Below are 15,817 nucleotides of genomic sequence, written 5' to 3' on the forward strand. Positions count from 1 at the left end.
AAATGATAAGGCATAAATCAAATTAGCTGTTTTTCTTTCCTTGTTATTTCAGAGGGTCATTCAGCACAATGCTTTAGAAGACCGCTCCATATCTGATAAACAGCAGTGGGATGCAGCTATATATTTTATGGAAGAAGCTCTTCAGGCTCGTCTCAAGGATAGTAAGTAGGGACACAGGTTGTTGAGTTTTGAGTATTCCCAGTGGTGGAGGAGTTATCCAATTTGATAATTGGGGGAAAATGTTTTTTAAAAAATAAATAAAACTAATATTTCATAGTCTTTGTCATTAATACCATAGTTAAATATTTTTTGTGAAATTTTTCGGTCAACTGCTTAGTGACTACTGAAAATATTAAAATAGACACATGTTTATATTACTCATTTTTAAAAACTATAATTGAATTGAAGACTCTGTACTTACAGGAACTTTACAAGCAATTATACCTTTCAGAGATTGTAAACATATATACTTAAATTATTTCTTATATATGTACTGTATCAATCATGTATCAGTCGTGTAATCTTTTGTTTATTTTAACTGATTTTATATTGATCAAGCAGTTTGAAGTAATTAAGAAAATGACTATTTATTAGTAGTTATAATTTTTGTGCTTGGTAAATGACAAAATTCTTGGTGAATTAAAACAATTTTAAAAAATTTTTCTAGCTGAAAACGCAATTGAAAACATGGTAGGTCCAGATTGGAAAAAGAGGTGGTTATACTGGAAGAACCGGACCCAAGAACAGGTAAAAACACATCTCTGGTCTTATAGAATTTTGTTTAACTCAAGCATTAAAATGTAACTTTTGCATGCCTACAGGCCAATCTTAATAATTTCAAAAGTTTTACATCAGCCTTTTTAAAACATAATGAATCTTTAGAATAAATAGAAAACTATAAAAGAAAGTTTTTTTTTTTTTAAAGTGAAGTAGCCGTGTTATTAAAAGGAAAGAGAAATGAACCATGCCCCTTCTGTGGTAGATTACTTTGTTCATTTCAATTCCTGGTTTGAGGTAAAGCAAATACTAAAGCTATGAACAAAAATTAAAAATGACAAGGATTTCAGAGGATGTAGAGGGAATATGATTAGAATGAAAGCTATAGCAACTTTTTCTTTCTTTTTTTCTTTTTTTACTTCATCTGTTGTTACCTCTGGATTTTTGTGTTGTTGTCTGTTCAGATATTCTGTTCTTTTGCATTTTTTGCTGTTGTGTGCCCAAAATAGGTGTAAAAATTCAGACAGGAAGTAGAACTGTAGAATTTTTTTATTCAGTAAATATTTAATGAGCATGTCGGAAGAACAAAATGATAAAGGCAAGTATAAGTAACTTGACAGATGAGTTAAATAGAGGGAAGATGTACAGAACATTTAAGGCCCCACTTCCTACCATCTTTGTATTTCTTTTTTTTTTTTTTTAATATTTTATTTATTTATTCATGAGAGACACGCAGAGAGAGGCAGAAACCCAGGCAGAGGGAGAAGCAGGTTCCCCACAGGGAGCCCGATTAGGGACTCGATCTGGGACCCCGGAGTCACGCCCTAAGCTGGAGGCAGATTCTCAACCCCTGAGCCACCAGGTGTCTTTGTATTTCTTATTATGGCTTCTCTTCCTATCTAGGATTTAGTTTGACACCACATCTCATTCTTATGTTCATTCCTTAAACAAAAGAGTGAAAACGAGATACAGAACATACATAAATGAAGGAAATAATACGAAAAAGAGGTGGCATCCAATCCCCTTTCTTTTCTTCAATCTTTGAATCCATGTAGTTAGAGAAAGGAAAACAAGATATGGAATATCAGGAAAGAAAATTTAAAAAGTGGAAAATTACCAAATTACATGTCATGCCTGTTTTCTTACAAATTTTTTTTTTTTTCAAATTTTTTGTTTTTGTCTTAAATACAGATTTAAGTTATACAATCAACACCCTATTTTCTTTTAAGTTTCATGCATTTTTTTGTCTCATAATCTGTCTGTCTCATAGTCCCAATTTGTCTTAAAAAAGTGAAGGGACAGTCTCCCTCTTCTCTTTTTTCTAATAGGATTCTTGTGGAAAAATGAGTCACTAAGAGACTGCAGAGAGGCCAAGGAAGTGGACAGAGTTAGTGGTTGGATCATGCGTGTTTTCAGGGAGCATCGGTTATCTCTCTCTGCACATGGGCTGAGAGGACGAGGTCTGTCAAAGGGAATTTCTAGGAGATCCATTAGAGGTTTCTGATTTTGAGACTAAAAGACACATTGATTGAAAGGAACTGGGGTGAGGCAGATAAACTCAGAAGAAAAATGGTGTCTGACCATAAAGGCTTAAGGGAAATTAGGCCTAAAGTCTCCAGGATAATCAGTGACGGCAACTCAGCAACTAGTGGCCAATACACTTGGTCTAAACACTCTGAGAGAGAAATAATTCTTAGTTGTAAGTTATTGTCTCAGGAATTTGAATCCAAAAGGAATGTCTGCAAGTAAAGTAGAGGAATTAATTTTAAGATTAGTGCAGGGATCCGCGGCCTAGGAGAGGAACATGGAAACGCTTCAGAGAAGAGCCTTCCCAGGGGTTCAGGGCAGCCTGCGTAAGACTCTGTGGAACAGAGGCCATCATTGGGCGTAGGGGGAGGGACCTCAGGACCACCTGGGAACGGTTTGTGTGTGTTATGTGTCATTTTCTGTTTCAGAAGAAAGCCCTGCCTGTCAGACCCACTGAATCACGTTCTCATTCTCTGACTTTTCTCATCCCTCCCACTCCCCGTTGAAAACCACTATTCTAAACCTCATTCCTGGAGGTTATGGTGAGGAACAGATTCTGGAAGAGGTTGAGACTGTCCCCATGTCTCACGCTGCAAGTTTAGGTGGCTATGTAACAGTTCCTTCTGTCTTTTTGAATGACTGATTTAGTGGAAAAAGACATTTTAGGTCGTCCTGTGTTAAAGATAAGTCTCTGTTCTGAAAATTATTTTGTGCTTTTATGTTGTTACTTTTTCCTTAGTTTTCTAGGGAAAAATCCATCCCTTTGAAACATTCTCACCTTTCCTGAGCTGAACTGTGGTGATCTTATTCAGGGTGGATGGGAGAGTAGTCTTCTCCTGAACGCTGTGTGGTCAGGGAGCAGGTGCACAGATGGAAGTGAAAACAGGACGAGAGTCGGGGAGTATCATCTAACTGGGAGATTTCCATCTTACTTCAGACCAAGAGCAGACCAAGGAAACTGTAAAATTTCTCTTCTAAATGTCGTGTTTTCAGAGAATATTAGTAGTTTCATTTATAAGCCAGTTATTTGCATTTATATTTTATTCTTCTGTGAGTACTCGGATATCGTAGTTTGCTACAGTTTGGGGCAAAGTGCTGTGCTAGTAGCTTGTTCAGAGTAATCAGTGCATTTGAAGCTAGACTTTTTTTTTTAACATGCAATTTTGAAAGGATTGAAAAGAAAAGATAAACGTGATTTGACACTGCATAAGAATCTTATTTTTATATCTGTCACTACTATGTATCTTTTACTCCTTTGGCCATCGGACTGTGAACAGTTACAGAGAAGAGATTGGAAGTATACTTAAGAATGATAGCCACCTGGCTGGCTCAGTGGGTGGAGCGTGCTACCCTTGATCTAAGGGCTGTAAGCTTGAGCCCCATGTTGGGTGTAGAGATTGCTTTAAAAATAAGACCTTAGGGGTGCCTGGGTGGCTCAGTCTGTTAAGCATCAGCTCAGCTCAGGTCATGATCCATCTGGCTCCCTGGTGGGAAGCCTGGTTCTCCCTCTCTGTCTCTCCGCCCCTTCCCCCTGCTCATGCTCTGTCTTTCATGCTCTTTCTCCCTCAAATAAATAAATAAGATCTCTAAAAAAATAAAATAATCTTAAAGAGAGGGATGATAGACACCTTGCAGAAACAGTCTAAAGCACAATTTTTAATGAAAAGAGTTTTTTAAAAAATCCAACTATGAATTTCATAGTTATCAAAAAAGACAGCAGGTGCAAGTCCTTACAGTCATCTAGTTCTTAGATACGAGGCATTTATAGAACATTATCTCTCCCCGTGTTCAGGGTCCTTTTTCCTAGACTGACATCCCATCCTAAGGTCAAGAAGCTTACAGAGTAAGGAACCCGGTGAGGTAACTTTGACAATAAAACATTTCAGCAAAAGCGAAATATATAACAAATAAGGCTAAATTTCCTTTTTTTTTTTTTTTTTTTTGCCTTGCCTAAGTCCAACTTCTTCTGCCTTCATAATCCAGAATACACAATATTCTGTATTCATAAGCCAAGATACTATGTTCTTGTTTCCTATGTGGAGCTCGTGTTCCCTGCGGTGCATTAGCAATATATTTATTAAATCTAGGGCTCTGTTTTTATAAGCATTTGCCAAATCATGATCCATTTAAATCACAGTCCTCTTTTAAACAATTTAAAGTTTGTCCATAATGAAACCAAGAGTGAATTGGAGAAGATGCTGAAGTGTAACGAGGAGCACCCAGCCTATCTGGCGAGCGATGAGATAACTACAGTCCGAAAGAACCTTGAATCCCGAGGAGTAGAAGTGGACCCAAGCTTGGTAATACATACTGCTGATGATATGAACTTACTTCCTTAATCTCTGTTTCTTACGGTAAAATGTTACTACTTCTCACACGTTACTTGGATATTTAAGTGCTTGATTTGACTTTGGTCATGTGTACTTTTGCTGACAAAAAACAGTCATTTTCACTGTAGAGAGTAGAGATTTCTTGTTGGTATTTCTTTAAGTGTAATGCTTTATTTGTAAGTGAGGAGATTGAGACTTAGAAAAGTGAGGTGTCTGGGCAAGGTCAGAAAGGAGCTCTGGCAAAAGGGGGTAAAGGCCCGCCACATCTCTGCATCACGCTATCCTCCTTCAGATTGCAAAATACAAGTTCTTCTGTGATAAAATTCACTTATATGTGTGTTTTCTCGGTCAGATGTACCTTATCAAGTATGAGTGGGTTTAGAAAAAATATGAATGTTAAGTTTTTATTAAATTGGATAGTGCCTTAGGGTTCTATCTCATTTTCCTCACTCGGAAAAATATAAGAATAAAAATAATTACAGTTTAGACTATGTTTTACGTCATAATACTTCATGATACTTATTTGGGAAATTAAAAAAGAATAACTTTCTGGGCTTGTGTGCCCCAGTTAGGGTGTAAGGAATCGAAACTTCATTTTAACATTAGCTTAAGTTAACTTAAGTGAAACCCAATTAGAAAAATAATTCTAAGGGGAAAAATAATCATGTAAGAAATTTCAGAACCACACATAAATTCTTTTAGAGATGATCTGTTTCTGCACCTGAGAAATGAGTATACTTAATGTGATTTCCACCAGAGATCGGAACAAGAAAAGAAAGCGGGTAAAACTCAAAGCAGTTCAAGCTGTTACATCTAGCATTATTGATAAGAATTGAAAATGAAACTAAAACTAATGATACATGAAATTATTAGTTGAATGTAAGTTTAATTTATCCACATTTGGACTTTGCCCACATATTAGGATACGAATTGACTGTGTATTTTAATTACTTTTTCTCAGCAAGAAAATCTCCAAGATTTGTCTCTTTTCCAAGAGACATTTTGTTCATTGTATTCTATGAAGCTATAAAGTAGTTAGGAAAACGTTATGGCAAGAATAACAGATGGGCTACATGTCAGAGATGTGGATTCTAGCACAGTTTCATCCCATTTGTTAGTAATAATACCTTTAGTAACTAATATAATCTCTGAACGTTTCACTGTTTTCATCCGTCACACAGCATTGATGATATTTGCTATACGTGCTTAACTTTATTAATGTCATGCTCAGAAAAGGCAATGGTGTGAAAGAACCTTGAACACTCTAACAAACCTCATAGTAATGACATTGGGGGGTCATTTTGCTGTGGCAACAATGAAATGTAATAATCAAAAAGGAAATGTTGTATTGATGGACATGGTCTGAGACCAGCTTCCTAGTCCTAACTAACTGTCCTTCGATTAGGCTCACAACCTCTTTTCCTTGGGGCTCTTTACCTCTATCCAGGAGAGATGATAATCCCAACCCTACTACTCTGCAGAATGATTCTATGACTACAACAACAATCCTTGTTAAAAACATTGTATATTTGGAAGTACATAAACTTGGTAAGGGGTCAGAGTAGTGGTATATCTAATCTTTGTCTTAAATTTTTTTTTTTGAAATGATTAAAAAAGGTTGGAAGAATAATAAAATCACCATTAGTTTTAATTATGTTTTTTATAAGTAACTTCTGTAACTGACCTTTCAGGATATGTTTGGTCAACCTGCAGAGTATCCAGAAACTCTTTGGTTTTTGTTTTCTTTTTTCATTTTAGATTAAGGATACTTGGCACCAAGTTTATAGAAGACACTTCTTAAAAACAGCTCTAAACCATTGTAACCTTTGTCGAAGAGGCTTTTACTACTACCAAAGGCATTTTGTAGATTCTGAGGTAAGGTGTCCAAAAACAAAGGGAAATGCTTTTAGTGATTGTTGTTTAGATGCTTAAAAGTAAAAAGTAGCTTTAGCATTAGTTTTAAGTCCTTTGATCTACTGGGAAAAGCATATGTGGGTTATGAAGAATACCCTAACTCTTATCTTTTCTGAGGTATTTACCAGTTTATATTTTACACACTAAAAGATTGTGTATGCAGATAATAGGCATTAAACCACTTTTTAAATTTTTTTTAAGAATTAGCTTTTTATATCAGAAAATAATATGTTCTCATGGAAATGCAATAAAAAAATGTAAAAAAAATTTCAAAAGGACATAGCCAGTTATTTTAATATTCCTTATTAATGAATAAGTCACTTATAATCCCCTGACCTAGGAGTAATTTTAATTAATATTTTATGTGTATGTTCAACTCTTTCTATATACTGTGTATCTGCATGTGTATGACAATAACAATCCATTTGGGTAGTGGAAATCCTACTGTAAAAACAATTTTTTGTTGTGCTTTTCCTGTATATTGTAATTCTTTCTTTATATCATTAAAATCTGCTTGCTTAAAAGAAGTATATAAAGTTGTACATTGTTTAATGCCACGTTTCACAGAGTAACCCCTAGGTGGCAGCAGACTGATTGTGTTTTGAGCATTTTCTTACAAGCAGAAACGCTTTTTTAGAGTATCATTCTGAAAGAGCTATTCAGCAGTGATCTTATTTGAGACCCATAAAATGCTTTTGAGTTTTCTACAACTTAAAATAAATTTTTATTTAAATATACTTGTGTAAAAAGTGGCAAGTTTTTTGCCTAATTGTTGAAAAGACCTCTTTACAGAATAAGCTTCTTTTAAAACATATCATTAATTTATTTTTTTACAGCTGCATTACAAGACTGGCTTGAGTGCACAAAGAAAAGAGGTTAACCTAAGGGTGTATTTAAGCTAACATGGTTGTTAACTGAAACTAAATAAAAATTAAGGTTATATCCTGTGATTTTCTACTTGTATATAAATCATGAAATTCTTTACTTCTCAAATTGATTTGCTTTGTCATTGGAATCAAAACAAACCTCTATAGGTGAGGGGCAGTTTGAAGCCAAATCATGCAGAAGTTCATTGACCTGCAGAAAAGATTCAGTGGCTTATATCTTCAATAGGAATGTATAGGGGCACCTGGGTGACTCAGTCGGTTAAGCATCTGCCTTCGGCTCAGGTCCCAGTGTCCTAAGGTTGAGCCTTGCGTTGGGCTCCCTGCTTAGATTCTCCCTCCGCCCCTGTCATTCCCTCCACTTGTGTTCTCTGGCTCTCTCTGTCAAATAAATAAATAAAATCTTAAAAGAAAAAAAAAAGGAATATATGTATTAGGTAAAAAAACATAAAAAGAATATATATATTAGTTAGGTCTGAGATTTTTAAAGTTTAGGGTGTAGATAATAGCCTAATTTAGTAGTTGTGTGTGTTTATGGTCGTAGTTTTCATTTTTAAATTTGCATCTGTAATCTTCATTTCCTAAATTTCAGTTGGAATGCAATGATGTCGTCTTGTTTTGGCGAATACAGCGCATGCTTGCTATCACTGCAAATACTTTAAGGCAGCAACTTACAAACACTGAAGGTAAGCTACAGAGGTATATCACTTTCTAATTCTAACATCAAAAAAATAGCAATAGCATTCATTTTTAATAGACAGATATCAAAGTGATTCTTTAAAAATAGATTCACTGGGGGCACCTAAGATGGCTCGGTTGATTAAGCCTCTAACTCTTGGTTTCAGCTCAGGTTATGATCTGAGTCTTGAGGTTTTGCCCCAAGTTGGCAGGGATTCTACTTGAGATTTTCTCCTTCCCTTTCCTTCTGTCCCACCCTCCACGCACACACATGCGTGCTGTCTCTCTCTTGCAAATAATAAATTTAAATGAAAACAAATTTGTTAGAAAAATTGAAAATTATCATCTGCCCATAAAATATTAATGAAAGTAAATCATAATTGGAAAAAATGGGAGATAAAACATACCAGGAGTCTCCCTTCATTACACAAAAACCGTTAGAAAAGGACTCCTAAGCATCACTTAAGTTTTTTGGGGGGAAATCTGCACTTCTTTAAAGTGTTAGGACTTGAGAATATGACTTTCTCTGAGAATATTAGATTCATGTTGGACAAAAGTACTATATAACAGGTAGAGATTTTCCCTATAGCTGTGAGAAATCTGAACTCTGTAAGTCTGACATGAGAAAAATCCAAACTTACTCTCCATGTATTGCTAATGTATCCTCCATATGCATTCATAATAATGATGCTCCTCAAGTTTTTGTTTACTTTGAACAGTCAGGCGACTAGAGAAAAACGTGAAAGAGGTGTTGGAAGATTTTGCTGAAGACAGTGAAAAGAAGGTAAAACTGCTCACTGGCAAACGAGTTCAGCTGGCTGAAGACCTCAGTAAGTAGTTCTGCCCGCCCTCTGCCCCATGCTGCCTTTTCTCTTTCCTCATTTCCATTATTCGTTCATCCATTTAATTGCAAACTATAGAAGCGTATACAAAGAACTTTCTTTCCATGAACTATTTGCAAGAAAGTTGCTGACCTGTCGCCCCATCACTTTCAAGTACTTTAAGGTGTATTTCTTAGAAACAAGGATTTCTTTTCCTAGCAACCATTCCAGATCAGGATGTTGACGCTGATACATTGCTGCATCTAATTTTCAGACCCCATTCAAGTATCCTGTGTCGTCCTAGTATTGTCCTTTTGTGTAAGAAGATGTTCATGCTCAGCCTGTGCTTTCCTTGATCCAGCTTCCTTTTTCTGGAGAATGGTATTTAGAAGTCAAGAGTAGGAAGCTAGATGTGCTGATTGTTACTGGACTATCACTGTTCCCAGACTCTCAGTGGAAAGAGCTGGGGAACAGATTTTTGCCTGCATTCAGGTCTCTGTGCATGCGTGTATACATGTGTGGAGACACGTCCACACATTTATATCTCTATTTCTAATCACAAGTATATGTCTGTGTTAGAAACCCTAAGTTAACAATGATACTTTCCATTATAATTTGGTAGCTCAGGGTTCATCCTAGTAGTCTCCTTTTTCTTTGAGGAAAGAGAAATCTGGCTCCCAGCTCTCCTTAATATATTTACTTACTTTGATCAGCCTTCCCGTATGAATGCAGACTTGTCACTGTCCCCTTCGTTGCACAAGCATCCCTTTTGCCCTGTATTGACACCCCTTTTACCTCATGCAGGCTCGGATACCCCGTGCCATGTTACCCTTCTTCACAGACTCCTTTTCAGGGAGCTCATGCACTGGCACTGTGTAGTAGGCAGATCCCCCTTTTATCCTTCCTGCCTCTTCCCCTGCTCCAGGACCCCCTGAAGCCAGGCCATGCTTTTGTAGTGAACTCCCTCTTCATCCTACATGTGCTCCAGAACTCTGCACCAGACTGGACTGCCCTGCTACATGGATACTCGCCCACTACTGGGCCACGTCACCACCCCACGTGACACCCTCTTCAACCGGGTCAGGCGTTACGCCTACGCTGGCCCATAGGGCTGTCCCTTCCATCACCCGTCCCCTGCCCCCAACCTAACTTGGCCTTACTGATCACTTGGTCTCTCTCTGGAGACGTTTGGTTCTTCCTGAATGCTGGTGTTCCTAGCTTTAAGGTATTTGAGTTGCATGTTAAGATCTACTTAGATCTTTGAGAACCCAAGGAAATCTCAGAAAGAGTAATGTTAAATAAAAATAAAAACACTGAGGTTGGTGCTTCGGTTTGAGCTTACCTCGTTTATTACAAGCTTCCCCTCATTTAATTTTACCAAACAGTATTTTTCCTTTCAGCATATACTTAAATTTACCATCTTAGGAGTTTTCCGGTATGTAAGAGAAAGCAGATACGGAATAAGAAGAAGTTCCTCACATTTGAAAATCATTTCTAATCTGAAGTTAGGTCACTACAATACGCTCCCTAGAGTATCCGAGAGAAACCAGTGGTTTTCCTGTCGAAACCCTGCCCCCCCGCCCCCCCACCCCCGCCAGGCCTCAGCAGCGTGCTCCTCCACCACCGTCGCCTCCTCTGTTAGCTCGTCATTTGCTGTCTTTTCTGCCCTTTCTTCCCTTAATCTTTATTTTGAAATGTATCTTATTTTAGTTCATTTTCTGTTTTCTGTTGCTTTTCTTTTTGTTTCTTTCATGCCACTTGATCAGAGTAAGTTTGTGCTAACTCGTAGAAGATCTGTGTTTGTGCACTGCCGTTCACTAGCTGTGTTCCCTTAGGCACGTTATCTCTCAGAGCCTTAGCATCTTTGTAAAAATGACTCCAGTTAGTTATTATATTACTAGGAGGGGCTTTGGGAAAATAACTTCAAAAACCACTTGCAAGTCCCTGCCTCACAAGTTTATGCTTTGTTAGTGCTGTTCCAGGAAGAGGTGTGCCAGTGTCGTAGGTGTACGGACATATTTCTTTTGTATCCCTCAGGACATGATTATCAGACCGTGAAATACTTCACTGTATTTTACTAGCATATGTAATTTTAAGTAATTAAAAACAATGTATCTTTTATGTTTTCTAAGAGAGCTTTATACAACCCCATTACTTTGCAGTCCCAATTTGATAATTAAAAAAAAAAAAGTATATCGGTAACACAGATTTGTGCCCATCAAGCCAAGACTTACGTTATCCTGCTTTTTTTCCCGAGAAAGTACTCCTGTGACTTCCTTGGAATGATCTACTATAAAATTATGGTTGTGTTAATGTACCAAATAATGTCGTTGACAGGAAGTGTTTCACCAGTGACTCGGCTTCATCTTCACAGTAAAGGAGATGAGCCTTGATGTGGTCCATTAGTTGGAGCAGAATCTTGGGAGTACCGTTTCCGTACTGTTTATCTTTCATGTAACACTTAAGGATATGATCTTGGATCCCTTTAGCCAGACAATTTAGCTTTAACAGTAACTACTGTATTACTTTGATCGAAGTTTTTATTTATTTATTTATTTTTTAAGATTTATTTATTTATTTATTCAGAGAGAGATAGAGGCAGAGACACAGGCAGAGGAGGAGAAGCAGGCTCCGTGCCGGAAGCCTGACGTGGGACTCGATCCCGGGTCCCCAGGATCACACCCCAGGCTGCAGGCGGCGCTAAACTGCTGTGCCACCAGGGCTGCCCTGGATCGAAGTTTTTAGTATAGCATATTCAGTTAGAATATAGCGTGTTAATGGAATTTAGAGAAAGGAGTTTTTACCGCAATTTCAGAATAGTACAGAGTAGAGTATTGTGGATTTGGGAAAGTTTAGTCCATCATATTTTTTGCCAGTCTTATTAAACCTGCTCCATTTTAAATCTTTTTACCACTTTACTTTGGATATTCACTGATTGTCTTGAGTTAGGAAAATCAAAGAAACAAGAGCCCACCCCTTCTAGTCTCGAGAAGAAGTTCAACATAAGAACCAGGCCTCTTTGGAGAGGTGGACTCCATACCTGGAGCAAGAAAAGGTTAGGATGAACCTGGAGCATTCTAAGGTGACAAAGTAAGGAAGTATTTGAAGGATGATAGGGATGTCAGCAAGGTGCAAAAGCCAGCTTGAAAAGGCTCCCGCTGGCCAAAAGTAGGACAATTTGAGTATCAAAGTAAATAATGACAGTACAAATTATAACACACTAAATAAAATAGGATTCCACAAATTGATAATTATATAAATGGATTATATAAATAAATGAACAGAATCAGTGATGAGGAACGCAAAGTATCTCCACACAAAATAATTTAAAAAGGAAAAAGAGTAACGTTACAATGGAGAAGCCTGGCAATAACCACCTTCATCAAGCTGTCAGAGTTAATATTCTCGGTAACAGTCGAATCAGAACCATTCCACCTTGCAGAATGCAGTGAAAAAAAAAAAAAAAAAACTCAACAGCACTTCTTAGATATTTTTGCCAAAGATGTGTAACTTAAACTTAAATCCAATTATGAAGATACATCAGATGAACCCAAACTGAGGCACAGTCTGTAGAATAAGTAGCGTGTAATCTTCAAATGTGTCAAGACCATGAGAAACCAGAAAATAGTGAGGAACTATCCCAGGTCAAAGGAGACTAAAGAACATGAAAACAAACAGTGTGTGATCCTGACCCTGATCTTGTTGTTTTATAGGACATTAATGGGACAGTTGGTAAAACTTGAATGGGATGTTACATGGTAGTGATACATTAGTGTTAATTTTTAAATTTTTATTGTTAAATTGAGATTGCTTAGGAAGATATCTTTATTTATAGCTAGAACACAGTACAATATTTGGGGTTTATGGGATGTAATGACCATAAATTATTCAGGAAAAATATGTTCTTTGTAGTGTTAACACTTTTCTCCATATCTGAAATTATTTTTATGTAAAAAGAGTAAAAAATGGTTTGATTTTATTTTTTTAACTGGATTTGCTTACATAAATGCATCATGGTCATATGAAAATGATTTAGAAAAAATGAGAATTTAAAAACTATGATCTCTGAATATGTTGGAAGGTGGTGAGTACCTCTTGGACAATTTTTTTTTTTTTTTTTTTAAGTAGGCTCCACATCCAGCGTGAGGCTCGAACTCATGACCCTAACATGAAGAGTCACATGCTCTACTGATTTAGCCAGTCAGGCGCCGCACCTCCTGTATAGCTCTTCTTTCCACCTTAATTCCTTATTTGCATTATCTAATTACACTTAGAACTATCTAATGTTGAAATATGCCCATTATGACCTTGATGAAATACTTTTGACTTTGTAGCAAACTTTATTTCAAAGGATTTTTTAATAGATATTTAAATACAACATCAACTTAGATAGAACCTATTTGGATTTCCAGTATAATTTGTAATAATGTGTTTAATCTCTTTATTGAAACAGACTATATGTTTAAATGCTTTCTTTGAAGAGGGAAAGATTAGTATAGAATATAGCTCAATTCAGATTTTTCTTTTCATAATGAGCTGTTTTATGATTTATAAAATCTATTTTATGATTGTCATCATGTAAAACAACTGATAATGCTAACATCTCATAGACATTTTGGAATTTGTTCTCTGTCCCTCCCTGGAAATGGAATACTGGGCACTGGTAACAATTGCTGAGTTTCAGCAAAACAGCATGGAATTCTTTTATTACTTGTTATATGAATGTTGTGTCAACTGTTAACTAAGTTATTGTTAGTTTGGGACCTTTATATCAATTGCTTGGGAGTGAGAGCTTAGGTTTCTTTCTTTCTTATTCACTAAAGCCCGAATTATTCTTCATTCTCTGTGTACATAATCAAAGAATCATTGAGACCGAGGACTTAAGGGGGCATCACAAGTCATTTAGATCACTAAGATGTATAGTCTTTCCCTTACTTTACAATGCATTTCTTTTCAAATTTATATCAAAACTTGAAACTGTTTATGAATGTGAGTTAGTATTTAGATACTTTTCCTGTGCCAGGTATTAGCTTGTATGCCTTGTATGCGTTCTCATAGGTACAGTCATTTTCTTATTTTATAAAGAAATGGAAACCTTGAAACACGTAGTGGTAAACACGTAAGTGGTAAAGCCAAGATTTGAGTCCAAGCCTTTTAACTACTGTGCCAAGATAACTCGAGAAAAGTTAAGCCTTTGAGAAATATAATTACCTAAAATATAGTCCTTTGCGTTTGGAAGCTTATAGTTAACAGTGTCCTTTATGGAGTGGGTCAGAAAAGCATAGTATTAGTCATTTAACATTTAAACCTTCAAATGATATCAAAACTGATAGAACATCTAGATAAGGAAGGAACGCTAAAGTGTAAACCAAGCCACTGACCAGACTGAAGAAAGGTAATTTATGACCTGTAAACATCTCAAGTTGTACGCTATCGAACTCTCCCGTAATTAGGTAGTGTGTAAGTTGCCCAGAATTCAGACACAACTTTTCAATGTGACGTGTTCATGCTTAGAGTCTTAAGATCTAGTTTTAACAGATAGAGAATCTTTACTTGAGCATAAAGATTGGTGAGGGTTTTGGTTTTTCATTTTTGTTTTTGTGGTGGTTTTATGCTAGGAGTGTTGAAATGTGTGATAATAGGCTTCAATTTATTGCTTCCTACTTCTTGTCTTTACATGAATTGAAGATGTGCTTCAGTAAAAATTGAGAAACTTCCTATTTCCATCTCATTCCCTAATGAAATGTGCAACAATGATAAACTCCTTTACTTGGGCTTGCCACTGCACAGGCTTATTTTATTTTAATTATACAGTTTGATGTCCTTAATGTTAAAAATAGTATAGCTTATACAGCCTAGCAAATTAGAATTTTCCAATATCCGCAGCTTTTTTCTCCTGCAGTTAATTTGCTCTGCTGACTCCCTACGCGAGGTGGCAACAGCTGGCCTTTCACTGGAGCCCGGGGATTAGGGAGCAGGAGTCACAGCAGCGTGCTCGGCCTCTCGCCTCTGTTGACTGTTCTTTATTGTTTGATGCCTGGGCATCTCCCAGACAGCCAGCAATTGTTTCTTAAAACTTAAAGTTTGTTTCTCTTGGGAGTATACAATGCTGGTGGGGCTTGTCTTTGTGTCTCTTCACTTTCCCAGTCTCCTCTTATAATCCATCCTGTGCTTTCTCTTGATAATGAGAAAAGAGCAAAGTTACCAGCTTTGTATCTCAGTGTGCATAAGATTCAGTTTTGACTCTGAAAACATAAATGGAAATTTTATTTTTCTCTGAGCATCAGATATTTACTAACAGAAATCATTATTAAACGGAAAACTTTGTCCATTATTAGTATGTTAGTATATTTTTGAAATTATGGTGATAAAAAGGGCGTGACAGTAGAATGAACCATTACTGCCATTTTAAAAGCTAAAATTGGGAGAGAAATGCACCATAGCTGCTTAAGTCCAGAAAGATCCTTTATTGGTACAGCGTCGGGAATAGAATCATTGGTATTGTAATACCATTGTATGGTGACAGATGGTAGCTAAGCTTGTGGTGCCCACAGAATAGCATAGACTTGTCACATCACTATGTTGTACACCTGAAACTAATGTAACATTCTGTGTCAACTATACTTCAATTAAAATTTTCTTAAAGATTTTTTTTTTTTATTAGATCTAAAACATAATTCTAAGGGTGCCTGGGTGGCGCGGTCAGTTAAGAGCTGACTCTTGATTTCAGCTCAGGTCATGATCTCAGGGTCCTGGGATGAAGCCCCACGTAGGGCTCCGCACTCAGCGGGGAGTCTGCTCCAAAAGGATTCTCTCTCCCTTTCCATCTGTCCCTCCCCCAATGTGTGTGTGCACGCTCTCTCTCTCCCTCTCAAATAAATAAATCTTAAAAAAAAAAAAACCCACTGCAATAAATAAATAAATAAAGCACGATTCTAATTTATAG

At 36.7% G+C, this 15,817-nt stretch overlaps 1 protein-coding gene across 5 annotated transcripts in view; it reads left to right on the forward strand.

The window, feature by feature from the left end:
* Positions 1 to 15,817, forward strand: part of OPA1 (OPA1 mitochondrial dynamin like GTPase) — an 85,737-nt gene that overhangs the window by 51,632 nt on the left and 18,288 nt on the right. For all 5 annotated transcript variants that reach the window (XM_072727256.1, XM_072727255.1, XM_072727254.1 and 2 more), the window contains 6 exons: positions 53 to 161; positions 668 to 747; positions 4,404 to 4,544; positions 6,333 to 6,449; positions 7,965 to 8,058; positions 8,770 to 8,880. In XM_072727256.1, coding sequence (XP_072583357.1) covers positions 53 to 161; positions 668 to 747; positions 4,404 to 4,544; positions 6,333 to 6,449; positions 7,965 to 8,058; positions 8,770 to 8,880 — 652 coding nt within the window. The remainder of the gene's footprint in view (positions 1 to 52; positions 162 to 667; positions 748 to 4,403; positions 4,545 to 6,332; positions 6,450 to 7,964; positions 8,059 to 8,769; positions 8,881 to 15,817) is intronic.

The sequence above is a fragment of the Vulpes vulpes genome, chromosome 11 (genome assembly GCF_048418805.1).
Source record: "Vulpes vulpes isolate BD-2025 chromosome 11, VulVul3, whole genome shotgun sequence".
Classification (NCBI taxonomy): domain Eukaryota; kingdom Metazoa; phylum Chordata; class Mammalia; order Carnivora; family Canidae; genus Vulpes; species Vulpes vulpes.